This window comes from Anser brachyrhynchus (assembly GCF_964034855.1).
Source record: "Anser brachyrhynchus genome assembly, chromosome: 15".
NCBI lineage: Eukaryota > Metazoa > Chordata > Aves > Anseriformes > Anatidae > Anser > Anser brachyrhynchus.
The window spans coordinates 12,793,232-12,815,187 of NC_137733.1; the positions used below are offsets into that span (position 1 = coordinate 12,793,232).

General features: G+C 43.7%; 1 protein-coding gene and 1 long non-coding RNA gene across 6 annotated transcripts in view; both read right to left on the reverse strand.

The window, feature by feature from the left end:
* MAD1L1 (mitotic arrest deficient 1 like 1) overlaps positions 1-21,956 on the reverse strand; it is a 353,278-nt gene that overhangs the window by 163,012 nt on the left and 168,310 nt on the right. For all 5 annotated transcript variants that reach the window (XM_080556171.1, XM_080556172.1, XM_080556169.1 and 2 more), the window contains one exon: positions 17,715-17,771. In XM_080556171.1, the coding sequence (XP_080412297.1) occupies positions 17,715-17,771 (57 nt within the window). The remainder of the gene's footprint in view (positions 1-17,714; positions 17,772-21,956) is intronic.
* Positions 2-17,707, reverse strand: LOC308178120. Its single transcript, XR_013939607.1, has 3 exons — positions 6,056-17,707; positions 5,575-5,605; positions 2-5,394 (listed from the first exon to the last, which is right to left on the reverse strand). It is a non-coding gene; the product is annotated as an uncharacterized lncRNA (long non-coding RNA).

Sequence of the window (21,956 nt, forward strand, 5' to 3'; positions counted from 1 at the left end):
GAGAAAAGACATGAGTTCCTCCAATATTAATGAACGGGATCAGAGACATGATAACAGCATTCCTCTGCTGGAGGAAGGAATCAGGACACCTTGCACAGGTCAGACCCCTCTCAGGATACCGACGTGTAGCACAACTTCATGAGATGAATGCCAAAACCTCAGTTAATCCTGCTTCCCTCTGCACTCCCTTTTGCCTTCCCCAACATTTTCTCCAAAGCAGATGAGGCACAAAAAGTTGTTTTCTAAGCAAAGCTTCTGTTTCTTCGTTGGAGATTTCCCCAACCCATCTCTCACGGATAATTAGATGCAGAGAATTATTTGTGTGGTATTAGGAGCTCTCTGGTAACTGAGATTAAGTATTGACAGTTCAACCTCATTTAGCACCAATTCCTCCCATAAAAAAATGAACCGCAGAATTATGCTGTCTTGTCCAGGACGACTCTGACACACACACACTGAATCGAAAACACTGGGGAATATTTCCAACACTTTCGAATATACATTTCTAGCTCAAGCTGCTCAGGTAGATCTGGTGGAACACAGAAACGATAAACAGTAATACCTTCTGCCTCTGGCCTTGTTTTGGGAGGAACTCACAAGAAAATACTCCAAAACTCAACAGACATGAGAACTTCTTACCCAGACTCAACCATTCTCAGGTCCCCTGACTTACGGAAATCTGCACTCCTAATTCAGCTATCAAGACAATGCACAGATGAATAAACAACATATGTCACTAGTTTCTAAACCTCTCAGAAAGCAATTTATTATGAATTCTAAGCAGAGAAATTACTTAGCATATATGGAACTTCTATTCCAGCACCTTCTCCCAGCTTAGACCTCTTTCTCACTCATCCTTCAGATTTTGGACTTCCTTGTCATCTGCCTCTTGCAGCTGATGACTAATTCCTCTAATAAATCTACGGACAATCCAGCCCTAATTACAGATGCAAAACTTATGACCACAGACAGCTCAGTATCAGAGAATTAATCCATCAATATACCATTCCTTTCAACACTGATTGGTTGAGAAAAATCACATCGGAAAGGCAAACTTTGTGCAACGGCAGCAAGCTGGCAGAAATTCCCATTTGCCGAGGAAGAGAAGCATATTGACACGTGCAGTCATGGTGCTGTGCCAGAACTGAGATTTTGACATACTGTCTTTTTGCCCTTCCATGTTTACCAGAAAAGACAGACAGAACATGGCAGCATTGTTAGCAGGAAAGGACAGAAAAGGCAGGGTTGCATTATTCTCCTCCTCTTCCTGACAGCATAGCGACAGAGCAGAAGAGGGAGGGCAGAGAAAAGGTTTTAGCCAAATTTCTCTCTGGCACCCCAAAGCCCTGCATTCTCCCTCTGCTTGTCAAAAGGCATCCAGGAAGAAAAAAATAAGCAAAGGCCCACCTGCATCATCAGGCTGTACAAATGTTAATGTATATTAGCTGCCTGATAAGATTATCACAGCCAGAAATGCTTCCCTCAATTTTCTGATTACTGAGCTTATCTCTCCCAGCTCAGCCCATCACAGACGGCTGGGGATAACGCAAGCGCTCCAGATAATTCCAGAACTGTGAATAAAAGGTACTGGGATGAGGAGCATGCTTCAATTCCAACCTACTTCTAGCAGGAAAACATTCATCACATCTCTTGGTTCCCACGTCTGCTGAAGGCTGGATGTGTTTGCTATTCGAGTTCTGTGCTGCTTTCCTGACTGCGTGTGGATGGCATTTGAGGATGGAGAGGCTGGTAAATATGTTATTTATCACAGGCTAAGCGGGCTCAGCCTTGAGTCCAACCACCACCTGCGCTCCGACGTGAGCAGATAAATCACTGCTGCCTTCCTGGGAGAGAACGGGGAACGGAGAGGACGGGGCCTGTAATGTGCTGCTGCGATCTGGGGTCTCATAGAAAGGGAAAAACGGAGTGTGTAATGGGAAAGGGAGATGGGAGAGCGAATGCACGCATGCTGAAGTGAGCGCTGCAGTGAAAAGCATCAGAGCACGTCTTGCTTGAGATTCAGCAGTGACAAATTAGTGCCAGTAGTGGCATGATGAGATTCTGCTGGGTTTCTAAGAACAAGCAGTTCAGGAGAATGAGGAGGGAAGGGCACAGGGTCTGTCATGGCATTTTAAGACATTTCTGCGTCTTCCCAATTTTCATGTGCCAAAACTACCTGGACTGTAAATCTGATGTCCCTGAAGTGAGAAGAGAGAGGAGGGCACGGTGTGAACTTCATGGAACAAACCAGCTGGGGTGGTTCAGCATTGACACAAACCTGCTTCCCTGAACTGTGATTAAAACTACCGGAGTGTTTCAAGTTCAGACCAAGGCACAACGTCATGTCATAGCAAATTATTGCCATTAAAATCTCATTAACCTTTTATGAAAAATAAAGAAAGTAAAACAGTTAAGGTATTAAATATTTCATTGAAAAAAACGTTGCTTGCTTTTTTTAATTATTAGGGTTTCAGCAATGAAAACATCCCTGCCTGCCAATCTCACAGAGGATATTAAAAATGTTATTTATGTCTTTTTCAGGGCAAAAAGAAAGTTAGTTGAGATAAGCTGAAGCAGCTTATTGTTGGGATCCAATTCTGCTTTTCTGAAGGCAGCCCAGTGCAAGCAAAAAGGTCCTCACAGAATAAGAACGAAGAAAACAGCAAGAAAAGCAAAAAAAAAAAAAAAAAAAAAGGAATCCATTGATAAAACCTGCTTCTTGCTTGCAGTTTCACCTATGGGACAACCCCAGCAGGGCATGTTCTCACCAGTCTCTGGGCAGACCCGACACACTTGCCCCAGCCTGGTGCTGTGTGAGCCGCTGCCACCTCCTCCGGCGGGACATTCCCAGTGCTGCCCGTGATGTGGTCAAGACAGAAAGCAAAGGAAAAAGGCAGCAGAACTGGCCAAGGAAAATAAGCGACAGGAAGGCAGTACCAGAGAAGTACAAACCCATACTCTACATGATTTTCAGAACTTTGTGCAAATCTAAGAGGCGTGGGGATGTTGGGGATGTTACCAAGACCATCCCTATGACACAGCCTCCCAGGATAGCTCTTAGGACCAGGCAATGAACATGAAATCACTCACTGCGGTGGCAAAGTTTGTCCCTCTCTGTTCACTTGTCCTCTTGGTATCAGTGGCAAAGAACGGCCTCAAGAAAAGATACAGAATGGAACAGTTTCTTATTTATTCTGCCTAATTCCCAACACATTCCTTATGCTCAATTAATTTCTAGTCCCAGTCTCACTTGTTTACCAGCTACTGCCTTCAGCGGGCATTTTCCGCTTTTTGGACTAACTCAACATCCCTGTCTAAACTCTTCCAGTTTTTATCAACAATTTTACGTAACTGGCTGAGCTAAACTTTTATTATTTTGAATACATTAAGCCAGTAGAATCCATTACCCAGTAGGGAAAGAGGCTGCTTAAATTACCGCTAGGTGCTCTATTCCCCCATTCAGTACCAAACGACCTAGGTCGGGCTCCGATCCTCCAGCTCCCTTTTATGTTGATCTGGCTTTTTTAACCAGCATGAGGGAGAACACGTCCCCTAATACCACATCGCATCTCTTATTCTGAAAACTGCACTAGAGGGACCTACAACTCTTGCAGGAGCCTCGGGGTTAACATCTTCCATGATCAGCCCCCCAGTGATAGCCCCACTATTCAGAATATATTAGCAACCTGAAAAGAAGCCAAGCTCCCCCCCCCCCCCTTTTTTTTTTTTTAAGTCATCCAAGGTTTTTATGACACTGGAAAGGGCAGAATAATGAGTAGTGTCAGAGCCCATGACTCGTGAATAAAACACATAAACAGGTACTTAACATTTTGACTATGCAATGTTCTCTTTTCAGAATACACTGGAGCCTCTTGCTCTCAACCTGAATTGATCCCATTTATCCAGAACCTTTTCTGCTCTTTCACTTCATAAACATGGATTTCAGTTCAGCTTCATTGCTGCCAATCAAAAATGATCAGGGCACATCTAGCATATTGAATAATTTCCAAATGACCACATACACGAACAGTCCAAAAGGTGAAATGCAAACACTTTTTCCCAAGTAAATACTGTCATTACTATTTACAATCCAAGAAGGAGAGGAAAGAATAACGTGGATTTTCATCTGGTATTTAATTAAATGAAATATCCTTCTTGTTTCAGCCTTACTTTGAAACCTGCCTGGACAGGATTTCAAGATGGTGGTTCTCCTCCAAGTGTTAATGACATAGCGAACACCCACAGCAGCGTAAAAAATGTGTTCCTCTCTGGTTTTCTCTTCTGTACGAATTATTTAAAGACCTCTGAGATGACAGGAGAAATATAAAATTATAAATTCATCTCCTGACAGCTAGAAGAAACGGAGCCTTATTTTAGACATCAGATTTTCTTAGTGTATTTCTGGCATTTGTCATTTCTGACCCCTATTTGTCCCCTCCTAAGCAAGTGCTCTGAGTCTCTGCAACACCACAGACCCACTGTTCCTACCCCTTGATTCCAGCAGCTCCTGAAGACAAGCGTTTCCAAAGCATCCTGCTCACCCACTCTCTACACCCATCTTCAAAATGAGACTTATTATAGACTTAACTTCCTAAATTAAACCAGTCACCCTTGTAAACTGCATTTCCAGACTTGTGCAAATCGGAGCATACTGCCCAAAATAATGACCAGCTCTCTGTTCAGGTGCCTCATTTTAGGTAGTGAGATTCAAAAAGGTCTCAGTCTGAAGTACTTCAACTTTGCATGTTGAGAAAAGGGACGGTTCTTTTTTTCCACATCATGTACACGTATTTCATAGAACACATGCTGGAAACATATAGCTATTACTTGAATAATGAGTGAATTTTAGTGAGGGGCTGATACAGCAGTCTTATCCTGATGAAGTGTGTCTGCACATCATTCAGCAGTCTTGGAACTGTAAAAAGCAGGAAATGCTGAATCTATTATAAATGTCTAAAGGTTTAGTTAACAATGGGCTGATGCAACGTCCTTTGAAAGGCCTTCCTCAGCAAAAGAGCTGATTTTAAAAAGCAGAGATAAATAGGAACTGAATTGTATGGAGCCACCGTGGAAAGGTGAATTGAGAGGTTGTGTTTGACTACAAGTCTCAACACAATTTAAGAAGCTATTTAAATACATAAATATTTAAGCGTATGAAAACCAAGCAGATCTGGAAAGAGCGTGTGCTAAAATAGACTAGAACAGAGAAATAGGACCCTGAGTGTGACCCCATATGCTGAGGTTTGAAAAGAGGCACACTACCGTTCCCCTGGCGCTCGATATGCCAGTTACTCCAGCGATGCTGTTTGTGCGTCTCTCCAAAGGATGCAGCAGTGACTAAGGATCTTGTTTACCTCTCTTCCCACAGGCAAGTACGACAAGCCTGGTGACCTCCTGATGTCCACAAACTTACAAATAACGGTGTCAGTACAGAAATCCAACATACATAAACACCACTGAGCTTAATTTCAGTGTCCAGCAATACTACGAGGTAGTAAAATGGCACGCTGAGCACTTCCATCGATCATTCTGCCCAGAAAAGGCAGTCCCACCTCTTCCCTGCACCCAGCTCACCGCAGGCTGAAGGGCTGCTCCCTTGTAACACCTGCAGAGAAGCACACGTGGGGGGAATGAAGCCTCACCACATTTCTTAATGAAATGCGCCTTTTTCTTCTTTAACCTAACTCTTCTTCAAAGAAATAGGACAACACTTGCAAAGCAAAATATTGCTTGTCATTTAGAAACAGGCTAAGCAGCCCAGGATTAGCTGGTGCGTTTTCTTAGGGAAATGAATCCTTGATGCTATTGTAGAACAAAAGCAATAAAACCGAAGAAAATCAGATATTCAGTAAAAAGTATTTTAGAACCACCCATTTCCCACTTGGTTGAACCAAAATAATAAATATATTTTTTCCTCTTTAAAGACAAAGGCTAGCTAGCTGAGAGCTGCCACTCTCTATGGGTGACCCAATCTGTAACAAACCCGGCGTGCTTTTATCACTGAGGAGACGGGGCTAGGAGGAAGCTTCCAGCAAACAGTTTCTTAAAAACGTACTCATGCATATATATTATTGTTGATACACACAAACTGGGAAATGGACATATGCTGACTTCTGCTTCTCTCCAATAGAGTCTGGATTGTGTTTTTTCTCCTCCTGTTGCAGTAAAAAGAGAGCAATTTTTCAAGTTTATACTGAATGTCATTCCATTTCATTTCCAAATATAATCTCCCAGAGAGAAGGTTCGCTTGCCCTATTTCCAATCTCTAAAGTTAATACACAAATTTATATTCCTTTCTCCCACTCACTCTCCTAAATTAAGAGGCGTAATTACTGGGAACGCTTGCTACAAACGAATAAAGTGCCAAGGGAGAAGGAGCTGTCACTGCTGGACGTCTGCAGCAGCCACCCTCCTCTCTCGCCATCCCCTGAGGATCCTGCTTATGAGGCAGTTTCTGTCTTTGCTATTAGCAGGGGTAGCTCGCACACACGAGCAGGCGCCAACGCCTCCCTTACCAGCCAGGACAATCATAAGCAACGAAATTACAAAATTAACTTGAGCCTGCCAAGGAGCCACCAGCGCCTGCAAGGAGCGTTCCTCCCAAATTCACCTTTGCCTCTCGGCGGTTCTGCGAGCGCTCCGGCAGCAGCAGCAGGTTTCCTTAAGGACAGCGGAGAATCTCGGATCTAAAAATTCAGGCCCAGTCTCTTCCCTCTCTTCCCCCACCCCCCCCCCATCTCCAGCACCCTCTCAAAAGGAAGATTGATTATTATAATCAGACTTAGCTCTGACACAGCATTTGCATTTTCAAAGCACAGCATAGTCATTAACTAATTCATCTAGCCCAAGGGAGCCCTAACGAGCTTTCACCTCTCTCCCCTCTGATTCCCAATCTGCAGGCAGCCCACAGCTTTCCTTCAAACACCTCCCCTCTACATTGTGCTGCACAAGCGCAACTTGGTGAAACTCCAAGCAGCTTCAGCGAGCCACAATGAGCCCTGCTGCAAAGGAACACGGCTCTGCCCGTACCAGCTGCAGAGGACGGATGCACAGATACGCGGTTAATAATGAGTTATCCTAAGGTTTCCGTATGTAACCGCACAGTTATGGTGTGCCACAGGGAACAGCTTCTGTTATGCAAAATAAGGCCAACGCCACGGTGGTCCCAAACTTCCCATGCTCACGTATGATCAGCATCGGTCAGGAGCCTGAGCTGCACACCCCGCTGTCTGCGTGAAGGAAGCATCACCACGTTGTGCCCCCAAACCTCAGCCTTCCCAGCACAGCCCACGCAGCAAGCTGAGCCTCTCGTGCCCCACAGCCTTCCCAAATTGCCTTTACCTAGGGCCCTGCCCCTGCTTAACTCTCAGCACACCCCAGAGCTGCCAACCCTGCGCCCACCCACCTCCCTTTGCCCATCGCCGCACCCTGCCTTGGACCTGGCCCCAGCAGAACCGCAGAGCCCGGCAGGTGCTGCGCTCATCGGGTTGTTGTTGATGAGCAACAATGTCTAATTGGAGGTGCTTCACCCACCAATCCACTGCATGTCAACAGCACGTCACCCATGTTCATCACATGGGTGCCAACTTACTACGGTTTTGACAGTTTTGTCTTCTTGAGCTTCATTCCCCACTTCATGCTCTATTTCTCTCTTTCCTGTACTTGGTTGCAAAATACAATCACAGAATATCCCGGGCTGGAAGGGACCCACTAGGATCACTGAGTCCAGCTCGTGGCTCCACGCAAGGCTACCTAAAAGTGAAACCATACGCCTGAGAGATGTGGCAGTTTGGAAATAAGCATTAGCAGACATTTCAGGAGGATGGAAGCTGGCTCAGAGATCAATATGAATGAAACCAGATGCTTTGAGGGGAAGAGGAGCAAATGTCCTGAGCGGAGTGGAGATGTTGAGTTAAACCCATGAGTTTATTCAAGTGTAATTACAGATTTCAACTCTCTGCTCCAGAAGAAGGAACAAACGTGCAATCTGCCCCTCTCTGCCCTGCTGCAGCTCCCAAGCCCTCCTCCCCAGGCACCGCTACGACACCTCGCCGCCGCCGCGCACCAGCAGAACATCCTTGACAGCTCCACGTTCAAAACCCTGTCTCTTCACTCTGACGGCTCATTCTGAAGAAGGATCGCCTAATTTCCATGTTCATTCAGCTCAGAGCCTCTCCGCCGTTATCAGCCTCGCTCCACCACGTTCCCCAGCCTGCAGCTGACTGTTTCCTTTAATTACTACCGAAAGCTCCTCCCACCGGGGACAGCAAAACAGCTGGTGTCCACCGAGAGAAGGAAGCTCCGGAGTAATTAGCCTTAAACGGCTGACACCTCCTACCCGTTACTCCTGGTTAGAAGAGCAAAACACAGCACAAGTCCTAGGGAACCTGTCAAGGTTCAGCACTCGACGTGCTGCAACCTCTCTGCGTGCAGCCATGGCAGCGGTGCAATGAAGCTGGCTGTTCTTGGGGCAAACGTGGCTCTGGTCACTTCTTTCCCACAGAAGTAGGCACTTTTGCTAGAAGCAAGTCTAACCACGATAATTCGGTAGCAGAGCACCAAATAAGCCTGCAAAGACGTTGTACCTCCTCCGTGCAAACTCTGAATACAGCTTGTTTCCTGAAAATATACCTTTGAGCAGTTTCTGGAGCATTCAGTCAACAAATTCTCGTGAAATGGTAGCTTGTAATCCCACCTCTCCCTCCCCCCCATCAGTTTTCTTGTTGAAAAATCATCACATAATGAGCAGTCACAGAAGAACCTATGCATTTCAAGCGACCACCTGGGAAGAAGATCAAAGAGGAAAAGGAAAGAGGAACCTAACATCCATTTTTGTTCCTTCATCTCCTAACCTAAATACAGTGGAATCAATCTCTGCTGAATACTGTAAGAGAACAAAGGAGCCTTCACTGAGTGCTGGACTTGAAACAGCGAACGTAATCCTCTTGTTCCAGCTCCCAGGAACAGCCCCCAGCCCACGTCAAGGCGCTTTTAAGAACGACTCCGTCCCCGCCTGGCAGCTCACCGCAGCCGGGAGCACGGCTTGCCGGCACGTCCCTGCAGAGAAAGGTGAGCGGGGCGCACCAGGGCTTCATGCTCGGGGTGTTTTGTGCATCCCCAGGGATGGGGACACGGCCAGTGCCATGGGAAAGCGGCAGCTCACTCGACAGAACCCTCCAGATGCCCTCAAGAAAGCGGCGGATGCTTAAGGAGGCTGGTTCCCCAAACCCTTCCTGGAGAACGCACTACGACGAGGAGATGGAAGAGCACTCTTGGTTTTCCAGCTCGATGACCCTTCGTGTGGACCTTCTGCCACAACAGGCGGTGGGTTTTTAATGTGTAAAAAGTGGGAAATCTCCCTCCTTGGGCAAAATAGTGAAGGTTATAGGGCCTGCCAAGATCACTCTGCCCATTTTGGCCTATTGGGACTATGCCTGTGGTTTCCCTCAGTTGCCAGCAAGCAATCAGGGAACAAAAAGCAAAAAGTCAATTCCCTCTCAAATACCGCATGTTCAGTCCTGGTGCCAAAGCAGAAACCTGGCATTTTAACCTTTGGTGAACATGTTCCTGCTGCCACCAACAATAAGCTCCGAAGCTCAGCTCTGAGGGGAAGGGAAGCTGTAATAGATGTGCCGTGGGTGACATTAGCACTGCATACACCATCAACAGGACAGGGCCTGGCAGGAGCTCGATTTTATACAGCCAGTCTTTAGAGGTTAATGAAATATTCATAAATAAGTTAAAATTCTCCTGACAAGCTAGATCCTGTAGTACAACAAAGAGTTGTCAGCCTCAATTAAGCGATTCCAAAAAGGCAGGGCTCTGCCATTCATTATTTACCGAGAGGTCACAGAAAGAATTGTGCTCTATGATCTTCTTGTCTCTGCGGATAAATTAGGTTTCACAGCTCCTGCTGGAGGACTCTGTTGCCCTGACAGAGCAGCTCAGAGAGACCCCAGCCTGCCACCAGCACTACCTACCTCCAGCATTTAACAGCAAAAGGCAAAAAACACTGGGAGCGAGCTCTTCTAATGGCACTCAAACAGAAAGAGATCGAAAGCAAAACAAATAATGGAGCAAGCTGATTAGGCTGTCAGTGCAAGGACTGAAACAGGCTTGAAACAATTTTTTTTAAGCCTTTAGCTCACTTTTTGTACATACAAAGCCAGCCCTGGGCAAGAAGAAAAGCATCCAGCAATCTTTGATCTGCAGGCACGTCCACTGAACATGCCCTCAGTGCTTCCCTAAATCCAGTAGCTAGAGATCTGCACATCCTCTCTCCTGCTGAGGATAAATTGTGCCTCCAGAGCTGCATCTCTCAGCTCAGATCGCTCAGGCTGGCCCTGTTCTGATGCAGGTACAACTTCCCAGGCCTGGGAGAGCAGGAAGAAACCAGTTCCCCACCTTGCCACAAGCAAGATGGAGATAAATTATTTTGTCCCATCAGAATCAGATCACTGTCTGGCTCAGAGGAGCCAGAATCGCCATCCAGGTTCGGGTCAGGCTGTTTTCCCCCAGTCCAGCAGCTCCTTTCCCACGGGGAGCCCAGGGAAGGAGCAGCAGTACGGCACCGCTACACTTCAGGCAGCTACCTTTCTTCCACTGCCGTGTGGAAGTGTTTTAACCTGTGTCAGCTGTTACCATCTTCCATGAGAAAATGAAAATTGTCCTGTTGAAACCAAACGGTGCTGCCGGGTTCCATAAAACTTTAATGTTAATGGATCCAACAGCAGGTTCATTTGTGCAACAGGACTTTTAAACAGACAGTTTATTTGTTTTTAATTTGAAGGGGATGTACTACTTGATCCTATGTGCCTGGCTAGATTCTTAAAACAGAGATAAACCACAAGAATTGACTAAGTCTCTTCTAACCTTATTAAAATCACAATTAGACATCAATGTGTGAAAGTCTAACGTGCTGTACCGATCCCCTCTCTGGTCTGTAAACAGTTGGTTGGCATTCATCTGCCAAGACCCCGACGCGTTCACAACTCTCCCTGCTTTGCCCGCAGTCACATGCAGCAGATGTTTCTGACATTGCCACAGCTTTGTTCCGAACATGAATTTTCCAAGGTGGAACGTGCAGCAGATGCAGCATAACTAACCGAGGCCGTTCATCATTTCCTAATACTGAGGACAAGAAATCCTGTTTCTGCTCCTCAGAGCTCACTATATTCCTACACCGTGGGGAACAGCAAGGACTAATTTTAATGTGCCTGTTTACAACAAGCACTGACAGCGAGCTCTCATCTAGGAAAAGGAGAGGAGAAGAGATGCTCTGAGTACTCCTACCTCTCTGTTCCAGGGTTTGCTCACCTGGAAAGCCAAAGCTCTTCAGTAAAAGCACAGGCAGAAGAGTTGAAATGGGACAGCAATGACTTGCACACTCACTCTACTCTTTCCAACAAATCATGTTTCTAAACTAAAAGGACCACCAGAGAAAATGAAAAATGTGAATACTAACACTGTGAAGTATATACAGAACAAAGAAGCAACAAATGGCTCTGCTGAAATAAAGCTACCTGGCAGACAGAAAGAGGACTCAGACATCGATCGTGAAAACATATTTAAAACTAACAACATTTGCTGAAAATCTCGGGCCAAAAATATGAATGCCAACAACTACTGATAACACAAAGCTCGGCAGCTTTATCACAGATGAGCATAAAGATGTCTGAAGGAACAAGCTAGGGAAAGACTGACGGGACAGCAGCAGAACTGAAACATAACAGGGAAAGTCTCCCAAACAGCAACCAACAGCAAGAACCTCTCCTATAAACTGAGTCTTCATCAGTCGGAAACCAGAGAGAAGGACAACGAGCTGGGTGGATGGATCGATCACAGGACAAACAGGAACCACCAGTGCTGTGTGGCAGCGGAAATGACAAAGGGGGTTCCATGATGGAAGAGGTGAGCTATATCCAGCACAGGCAGGTTCCCGCCTGGACTAGATGCTCCTGTAGCAGATGCTCCTGTACAAGCTACCGCTGAAAAATCACCTGGAGTGATGTGACCACTCTGGTTACTGATTGTCAAAGGAAACAAAGGAAAAGGGGAAGAGATTTAAAGAAAGCTGCAGGATTCGTGAGGAGCCTGAGGAGCCTGTTCTAAGAGAACGCTGGAAGAGCTTGATTTGTTTAACCTAGGCAAATGCTGGGAGAGAACAATTGTTCTCTATAAATATGTCACAGCATAAAGATGAGGGAGGAAGAACAGTCACTGGAGTTTAAGGAGGAAATTAACACACACACAAAAAAAAAAGAAAGGATATTAACTGCACATATATTTTCAGCTGGAATTAGAAGATTTCTAGCTATCAGAGCAGTCTTTCAGTGACAGCAATGGGACAAACAAGCTAAGCACTGTCAGGGCAAGCTTGATAAATTTATGAACTAATCTACATGCTGCAATTGTCTCAGTTACCAAAGGACTGGACTTTATGACCTGAAGAATCCTCCTGCCAGTCTTCTGTTACTATATCATTTCATTCTAGATCAACTTTTTTGCTGTTTCTTTATAACCAGATTCATGTTTTTCAGTCTGATTTAAGAACTGTGTATTTGCCTAAAATTGCCTTACTAAAAAACCACTGCTGTGTTCACGCTGCTGCTCAGCTGAACGTCACACTACTCATCTGTCTTGGGCTTGCTAGTCTCATATAAGGTGCTAGCAGAAAATCTGTCAAATGTTAAGGAGGCTTGCTGTCATCTTGCTAAATCAATTTGGAAATGACCAAATACACTTTTGATAGATGGAGGCTTCCTGCCCTGGTTGGTTATCTTCCCTCCCCTCCCAACCTGTTGGTTCCATGCCTGTTCTGTCAGAGCTTCATTTCTAACTCACGTGCCTTGGTACTCTAATCCCACATTTAATTGCCAGCCTACTGTAGATAATACGGAGAATTAACATTTCCACTAATGAGCACCACTTTTGTCATTCTTGTGTCTTGTCTGTTGTATTTCTTGCTTTATGTTTAATAACTCTCATACAAGAATTAAATTAGCTATATTGCCCAATTATCTAAGGCTGCTCTTCCTGTACCAAAGTTCACTTCTTTCCTGTCACCGTTACCATCTGTAAAGTAAAATGCAACAGAATTTTGAACCTCACCAGGTATTTCTTTTAGGTATCAAAAGTTACAGTTCTTAATGCCCTGGAGGTCTGATGGAACTGTTAGAAAGTGAAGTATTTCAGTAGTAATGCAAATGGTTTACGAACACTGTAAACCTTGTTGTTTATGTATTGATGTATATGTATATGATGTATATGTAAGTCTTGTTGTTTATGTATTGATGCCTACTGTGATTTTCCCAAATTCTCTGCAACTTTTCCACGTTGCTTTCCAGTTAGCAGCCAGGTCCCAACTATATCAGGTACAGTGTTCTCTGAGCTGATTTCTTCCTTGTATCCTCCTTACTGTCTTCATTACTTCTCCTGATAAACATCAATGTAGCTAGCCACTGACATTTACGTTAATCCCAAACATTACGGTTTCATCGGACTGAACACATGATTTGGCTCCTTAACTATTCCTGACCTGCTGCCCTTAAATAAAGGTTTCCTGTTCTTTGCAGAGGGTTAGCAAATACATTTGCTTAAGGCAAGAGGAACTCATTATTGTCATTTCAAGGTGTCTTTATTTCTTCTGTAAGAACATTCATTTTATGCCATTCATTTTGCGATGACTACGTCCTTGGACTTCAAATCATCTTTACCTCCCACCCTGCTGAACAATTCTTCTGATTCTTATATCCATCCTTCTTAATCTGCTGGAGGATGAAATATAATTTGGTCCAATAAGGAGTCTAGATTTCAGAGCCCACACGGGCCAAGCTGTCTTTGGAAGATGAAAGCCAAAGATACCCAGAGCACCTCAGGGCAGTGAAAATACAGGTGATACTTTTCTTTTCTAAATACCAGGCTCACTTCCCTCAGGGATTAATGGTGGAAAAAAGTCTTGACATGAATGCCTCCTGCTACAGAACCAGTCTGAAGGGAAGTGTAAGATCAAGGATCACAGCTGTTGTCTGGGTGGCAAGCCTGAGCCAAACTATTTTGTCTTCTCTATGTAGGGATAAGAAAAATGCAAATGAAAATTAGAAAGAAGTATCTTCTGCTTCCCTCCATCAGGGAAAGAAAGAATAATATGAAACAATCAGGAAAGCATTTTCCATAAATAATACTTAGGTGTGAGTGAAGCTAGCCCTTAGCTCTATGCCACGAGCATTAAACTAACATACCATAAGTAGGAAGATCCTGGGACCACAAAACAGGCAGCCATAGGTGCAAACACTACGAGCCATCTCCTGGCACATCCTGCAAGTAAAGATGTCTGAACGCTACCCTTGATAAAGGAAACTTCCAGTGCTGATAAAATTGTCAGAAAAGTGCTCATAAATACACAAAAATTGTAGGAAAGAAGCGTGCTTAGGGCACAACAACACAACAACAACAAAAACATTATTTCAGCAAAGAAGAAAGGAAACAGAACACTCACAGAAGTGGGGGAAAATTAAGTCATCTGAGCAGACTGGTGACTCTGATATGTACCATCTCTCAGAAGACTGCGCAGGTACTGTTTCCTTCTAACAGGAAGGCATTCAACGTTGCAATAAAGAAAAATAAACAACTGAAGGGTTAGAGGGAGAGAAAAAACAAAGTTTCATTGTTATAATTACACAGCACAACGATAAGGGTAATTTTTCTTAAATCAAAAAATAAATTCTAGGTTCAAGTTCCCTGAAGGATATAAAATATTAGAGGATTTTTTATGGTTGTAATCACAAACTCATTTCTCCAGCCACTACTGGCCGTGTCTAATTAGGGTAAAGTATGTTAATGATACAGCGGCACAGCCCAGAGACGTCTTCAGTTGCAATATTAATTGCATTTAAGGAAAGAAGCATGAATTGTGCTTATACAAGCTAATTAGTATGGGTTTGCTAATTAATACTGGAAAGTCAAACTGCCTTTGTCTTGTCAACTGCAATTAGCTGAAGACATTTACATTTCTTTTTTTTTCTTCCTTCTCACAGCCAGCTCACTTTTAGCTGACAAGCAATGAAACGGCGTGCTGCAGCACTGAGTGGCAGCGAGTGCTGCCAGCCCGTCCTGCTCTCCTCTAGGAAGACCTCGTGCCTTGGGCTAGCACAGGTTTGTCTCCTGTTGTCCCATGGGCACAATTCTCTGAAACAGGGTCCTCTCCAACCAAGGGCACAAATGCAGATGCCATCTTGTGAGGCCACGATCCTAACAGATTTATCCCACAGATATTTCACTTTTAAATATTGCTATGTGAAGAATGATTTACCAGGGCATCTGAGATGCTCCCCGCTGCATACAAGAAGCCCCAACAAACTCATTGATGAGATCCGACCAGCTAGTTCCCTAGCCCTAGAGCACATTAATTCATTTCCAGTGCTTTGGGGAAGGTAGGAAAGCCATTAGAACTCTTGAGGGTGGCAGCAGAGATGTCACCTCAGAGATTTATCCCCAAAGCAGCCCAAAGACCCATCAGACTATACGATAGCACCTGACAGGTGTTTATTCCTTTTCACTTAGAGCCATAAGCCTGTTTGTAGAATGGCTGATGAAAAGCAATATCCACATCTGTCAGCACCCAGAGCAGGAAGAGCTTTTCTGCATCCTCCCAGCCGCGGCAGCTTAACATCAAACCAGCAAGAAGTGGATCACAGGTGAAAAATTGGGAGAGGGATGAGAAGGAAGGAGAGCCGCCAGGAATCCAAATCAGGCAAATAAGTGCTGAAGTGCCAACTTTGAATAAGTCTGAAAATAAGGCCATCCAGGTGAGACACTGATCTGGACAGAGGGAAAAAAAAAAAAAGAAAATAATAATAAAAAAAACAACTACAACAAGGAAAGAACTTTTTGTTCAATGGCAGGGAGGAGAGCGAGGCTGCTGGTATAATTGCAGGAGGGTAATGGAATGGCCCCAACCAAAGGGGACAGACCTCTGCCACCCCTCACACTGCAGAAGAGGAGAAGTGACACATTTTCCCTACCAGGGAGGTTTCACTGGGGGATGGAGGAGAACCATCTAGCACCAGTGAAAAGAAGGAGCTATCTACTGTCATTTTTTTCCCTCTAAAACGAAAAAGAGGAAAAGCAATCTCCCTCTGTTTGAAGCTATTTTCTTGTATTTACTAAACAAAATTCAAAATGCTGAATAAAGCCCACACCTCAAACTCTGCAAACCATAGTCTAGAGCACTGCAGAATACAGCCTGTTCGTGTGAGATTGATGTAAGCCTTCCAATGAAGATCATAAGACCTGCAGTTTTCCACCGAGTAACCCTTGGGAATAGGCACTGAACACTGACTGCTTCTTTATCGTCTGCTGATGGATGATGCACAACACCAATTAATGCTTTAACACTGCAAGTTCCAGTTTCTCCAGCTCTCTGCTAGCTTGTTTAATACGACAAGCTTTTGAAGGCAAACAAGTAACTCAAACCCCAGGCTTAATGAGCCAAAAAGAAAAACTTTGAAATGCTTTAAAAAAATGAGCTTCACAACATTTAAAACATAACAGCAAATTTATCCTCTGATATGTCCAGAGAGCACAATACAAAGTTGATTGTATAGCATTTAAAACTGTAACAAGACAGTATGTAACGAGATCAGATAGTAAATAGGATTAATTCTGTTTTCTGTGGACATATCACACATCACCACAGAAAGTAACTGAGCATACAAAAATGTTTGCCCACAATGCAAGACCACCTCAGAACCAGAGTCAATTAACTCTCTCATTAATGCAAATCTGCTGTTGAGACAACATGGGGGACCACAGACAAAGTAAAAAAGGAAACTATCAGATGTATGGCACCCTATTAATAGAGCAGCAAGGGCACACCAGTTCTGACCTTCAGTGCCTTAGCACAGTTAAGCAGAAGACTAAAGTCTAGCGTTAGCACTGTTGTTTAGCATTTGGTTTCCAGAGCAAAAATCTGTTTAGCACTTACTTACTAGCCATGGTGTATGCCCATCTTTTAATTAGTAACAGAATTAACCCAATGTAAAATATATTTAGAGAATGAGTGTCTACATCTTGGATACTGCTCACGTTTTTCTTGTGACTGGAAAAGTTGCAGGAATCCTGCAACTCACCCATCAGCAAAAACACTGGTTCACAAAACAGTTTAATGCTGACACCTCAGTTTAATGCTGAATATGAAGAATCATATACAACAGTCATGAAACAACATATAAACCTCCCTACTGCCTGGTTTTGTGGCTTCTATTACTTTTGGTCCTTGAGGGAACTGCCAATAAAAAAGACAAAACCAGCAGAAAATTAACAGGCATTATAAAATACTAGTTTGCAGTAATTGCTGCATCTCATCTGCTTGTCCTTTGCACACTTGAGACTGAATCAAAGGCCCCCAAAGTAAGCAGTTAATTCACTATGAAATTAAATGCTTCCTTCTGATCAAGAACTGGTAACAAAAAACAAACAAACAAACAAAGGCAAATTGCCAAAAAAAAAAGAGGATGGCAGATCACTAGATCTCATCCAATGGTTGTTCCAGATAACCGCAGAGACAAACAATGCCAAGACTAGCAACAGTGATACAAACTTTTAAAGTGTTTATTTTACTGTTCAGAGCTGAATATTTGGAACTGATCCATTGTTCAAAGGCACTGAACTTTGCATATGTTACTGTAAAACATTAAAAAAAAATGAACACTTACCATCTCTGCTCTTTGTTTGTGATTCCCCACTTCTTCCAGAACTTGAGACAGCTGAGCCTTCAAGACAAAACAAAAATAAAAATAAATAAATAGAAAATGAAGTCTGGGACGTATTTCAGAATTTTAATATGACTACATTCCTTTCCCCCTGCCCCCAAACCATAAAAGCCGCAACATGATTTCCACCGCACTGAAAAGGAATTTTAAGTGCTGGGTCTTGTTATGCCCTATGAGCAACCCATTACATGAGACAATCCTGTCCCAAAGAGCCTGCGGTCTACACACACAAGAAAGAACAGGTTTATTGTAAAGGTGAGAACCACTGGGTCAGAAATCCCAAATTTCATTCTGATGGTCCAGTCAGAGAACTGTGCTTCCTCTCTATTTCTTTTGAAGTTGTGGAGAATGGTCTAAAACCCATCTAATTCTTTCTCCTATGCTTAACTTTAGAGAAAGAAGATGCTTGCCCAAAACTCCTGAAAGGAGAGGGAGTGTGAAGGAAACTTCAAAGAAAATGTTTTGTTGAGGTTTGGGGGCATGTGGCTGATTTTAGCAGTCTCTACAATTGTGGTAGAATACCAAGAAAAGCCTCTCTGCAACATAACCCTACTGAATTCCTGTGAGAAAGAGTCAATGCAAAGTGGTTTTATTTGTTTGTTTGTTTAAGAGAAAGTTTGAAATTCAAAGAACCTCAAACCAGAATGGAAATACCTTATGTTACCCTTTCATAATTTCTGGAGAAATGGGAACCTGACTCAGAAGAGCTTTCACAGAGTTTTGTTTATGAGAAAGAATTAAAAAAACACACAAGTATTTTGGAGATGGTTAAGAGAAGGCACATTTACTACTTGAGTGCAATTTCTTCCCGTCTTCTATTTCACAGCACTTTGCTAGCCTGCAATCAGCCTTTCTCTAGTTAGCAGAAAGCCCAGAAAATAGACACAACTAATGACAGAGAAACTAATTTAAACAATGTAAACAAACACGATAAGAACTAAAAAAAAAAAAAAAGCTTCCCGCAAACTAATTCACATAATTTCAAGCAGATATTCATTAAAACCCTTCAGAGCCCCTCTAACAATCTCTCTCCACACACGAAATGGGTCTTTTGAGTACTACTTCCAAACCAGAAGCAAACAGCAAGCAGTTTATTACAATGAAAAGGAAAACATTAAGCTTTGGAGGCCAACGGCACCGAAATGCAAGCAAACAAAAAAATAGAGTCTTGGGGTTCAGCACAGCGTAAGTTTAATTTCGCAAACAAACAACCAAACAGTTCAAAACCTCCCCGTCCCCAAAGCTCAGTGCAAACAGAAAAAGTAACCGATTCTTGCTGTGTAGGGCCTGGGATGATGTGACGTTATTTAAGGAACAGACACTCAAATAAGAGAAAAAGGGTTTTAATACAAGCCTGGGACCTGGCACAAGGAAATGAGACACACTCATTAAACACCGCAGGAGATGCCAGTCCCAACCAAACGCTGAGTGCATGTACAAGCAAGTAAGAAGAAAAACTCAAATTATCACCAAGTTTGATGCTGAAACATCAAGTAACTAGAAATTTGCAGACAGCTAGGAAAGCCTTTTTTTCCCCACTAATATTTAATCAGGTAGAATTACACCAGCGTTAGAATTACAAAACATCCCCTCAGAGATGTTATTTACAGGAGATGCTGGCGTAGCCTTTGCAAAACACCCCAAGACTGACAGAATATTTTTGATTAAAAAAAAATCTTGACTTCTCTGTATTTTTATTAGCCTTATCTATATGAAGATGTATATGACCTTTGAATGGGAACTACTGTTCTGAAGTAGATGCAAAGGGCTGTGAAGAATTATGTATTTGCCTACCGTAGCTACCGCTCCTAAATTTGTGGGTTAATTTTCTATTCAATCTCCTGTTAGACAGTACAGAGTTCTACAGAATCGAGGTGTAATTTAGGCCGGAAGAGGTCAGGTCGATCCCCTGCTTGGAGCAGGGTCAGCTACACCAGGATGCTCAGGGTTCTCGATCAGCTCAGTTCTGCCTTTCTCCAAGGAAGCAAATTCCAAAGCATCTCTGAGCAACCTGTTCAGAGCTTGGATCACCTTCACAGAGGAAATATTTTTCTTTAAAATATCAAGACAATAGCACCCCAGGAACCCATTTAACTAGATAGCATAAGAATGTCTGAAAGTACAAGGTGTTGATAAAATCCAGGGGAAAAAAAGGACAGAAAAAAGCCTCGTATATTTTACTTCAGGAAGAGGCTGCAAAATCTTTTGGGCAGGAAAGAAATAATACAAAGGGATGAGAGAAATGAGAAATGCAAGCAGGAAATAGTCCATAATTTAACTTAAATATAATATGTCTCAGGGAAAATAACCAAATACAAACCTGTCAAGCTGTTACACCAACAGAGACCTAGAGGCAAACCTGGACAGCAAGTCCAAAACTGCAGCTTGCTAATGGCAGATCAATATGATTTGGAGAAGCAATCAGATAAGAATTAAATCACAGAGTAGGTTTTCTTCATTGCATTTATTTCTAGGCAGCTCATCTCAAAGGGAAAAGTAGCTGAACTAGTGGGAATTCAGAGAACAGCAACTAAGCTTACTAGATTGCTAGAAGAAATGATTTATGAAGATTAAAAGATTCTTAAATGTATGGTTTGACTACAACTCTCACAGAAGAGCAAAAGGGACATATTTAATGCCTTGTGAGCCATTACAATGTGACCCACAGCTGCAGAGGAAGAGGCTCCTCCAGCACAGCTGAGCCTGGCCGAGGCACTCGCAGCCCGGCGCAGGAACCCCGCCAGCACGGCAGCTCGCGCCCCGGGGCTGGAAGCACTGGGGTCCCCTGCGCCTGCTCCTGCCTGCCTGTGAAACAGATGATCTGAATGCTTTATCACATCCAGTTTGTAAACATTAGCCCTACCCCGGACTTTTTATTAGCTTAAATCAAATATTGAACCTAGCTCAGCTGTTAGAGGACAGCTGCTTGCAAAGTGATTCACTGCCATATTCCTACTAGGCCACAAGAAAATACAACCTAATCACCAGCAGCATGACAGATGCACGCATTTTTAATTATGAAGAAGAAATTAGGCTCTGAACTTCTCCCCACACCTCACTTAATCAGAGTGCCTTGGAGGAGCTGCCAGCCACCGCGGCACTTTAAGGATGGAGCTGCAGAGGGCTCTGGCACGGCGCAGGACGATGTGCTGAGCCCCGGCACCGCTGGGCAGCCTTGGAAGGACCTGAAAGAAATATTGCTATATTGCTTCTTATAATTTATCTTTCCAGGAATGAACTCGTGGATTTCTCAGTTCAATCCTCTCTGCCCACTTGCAGCCAGCGAACGCATGAGCAATGAGCTTGAGGCGCTGCAGGTGGGCAGGGAGGGAGCCGGCACGCGAGGGTCCTTCACTCCCGGGCAGGTGGGGAGCGTTCTCTGCAGCAGATGCTGCAGCAGTTTGCCAGGCCCATCTCTGAGCTGTGTGCTGGCAAATGCAATGGCCTACGTACATGTGGCTCCACTCTGTTTTACCTGCTTTTAGCTTGAACACGTTCACCTTGGTGTCTCAGGAGTCTCTCAGTAAGAAAAACTTGTGTTGCATTTTCAGGATATGCGTAGAAGTCATTTTAAAGCTCCAAGGAATTTCATATTATTTAATACACATGTTATATTCCCACGGATCACTGAGCTCAAGCATTAAGAAATCTGATAAGCAAACAGATACCGAGTTTAAGAATCAGATATACAAATACATGTAAAGGACGATTTGCCCACAGAAGGCAGCACAAACAGGTAAAGAAAATCAAATAAGTAGCATAAGCAGAAAAAAAAAATCCTCTGAAGTATTCAGTCAATTACTTTAAGCCTCCAAAAAAACAGGGTTTGTCAATTCAAAACATTCATCTTACATGACAACACAGTCTAATCTACTGTCAGTGCTGCTGTCATCCTCAAAAGAGAGCGGCAGGGAAGGAAAGATAACCTGTGCTCCTGCCTTGCCAGGATACAGCAGCTGGGGCTGGAAGGAGCAGGAACAGTTTCCAAGGAGAGGAACTGATTCAGCTCCCAAGGAGACATTTCTGAATTGCTTAGCTTGCTTCCCTTCATCAATAATTAATCCCCTATACCTTCCAATTGTAGCTCTTTCCACTGTATTTCACACTTCTAATGTAAATACAAACACAGGAAAACAGCAGGTGTGCAGGAGGGAAGCAAAGGGGTCGGGAGCAGTGCTCTTCCAG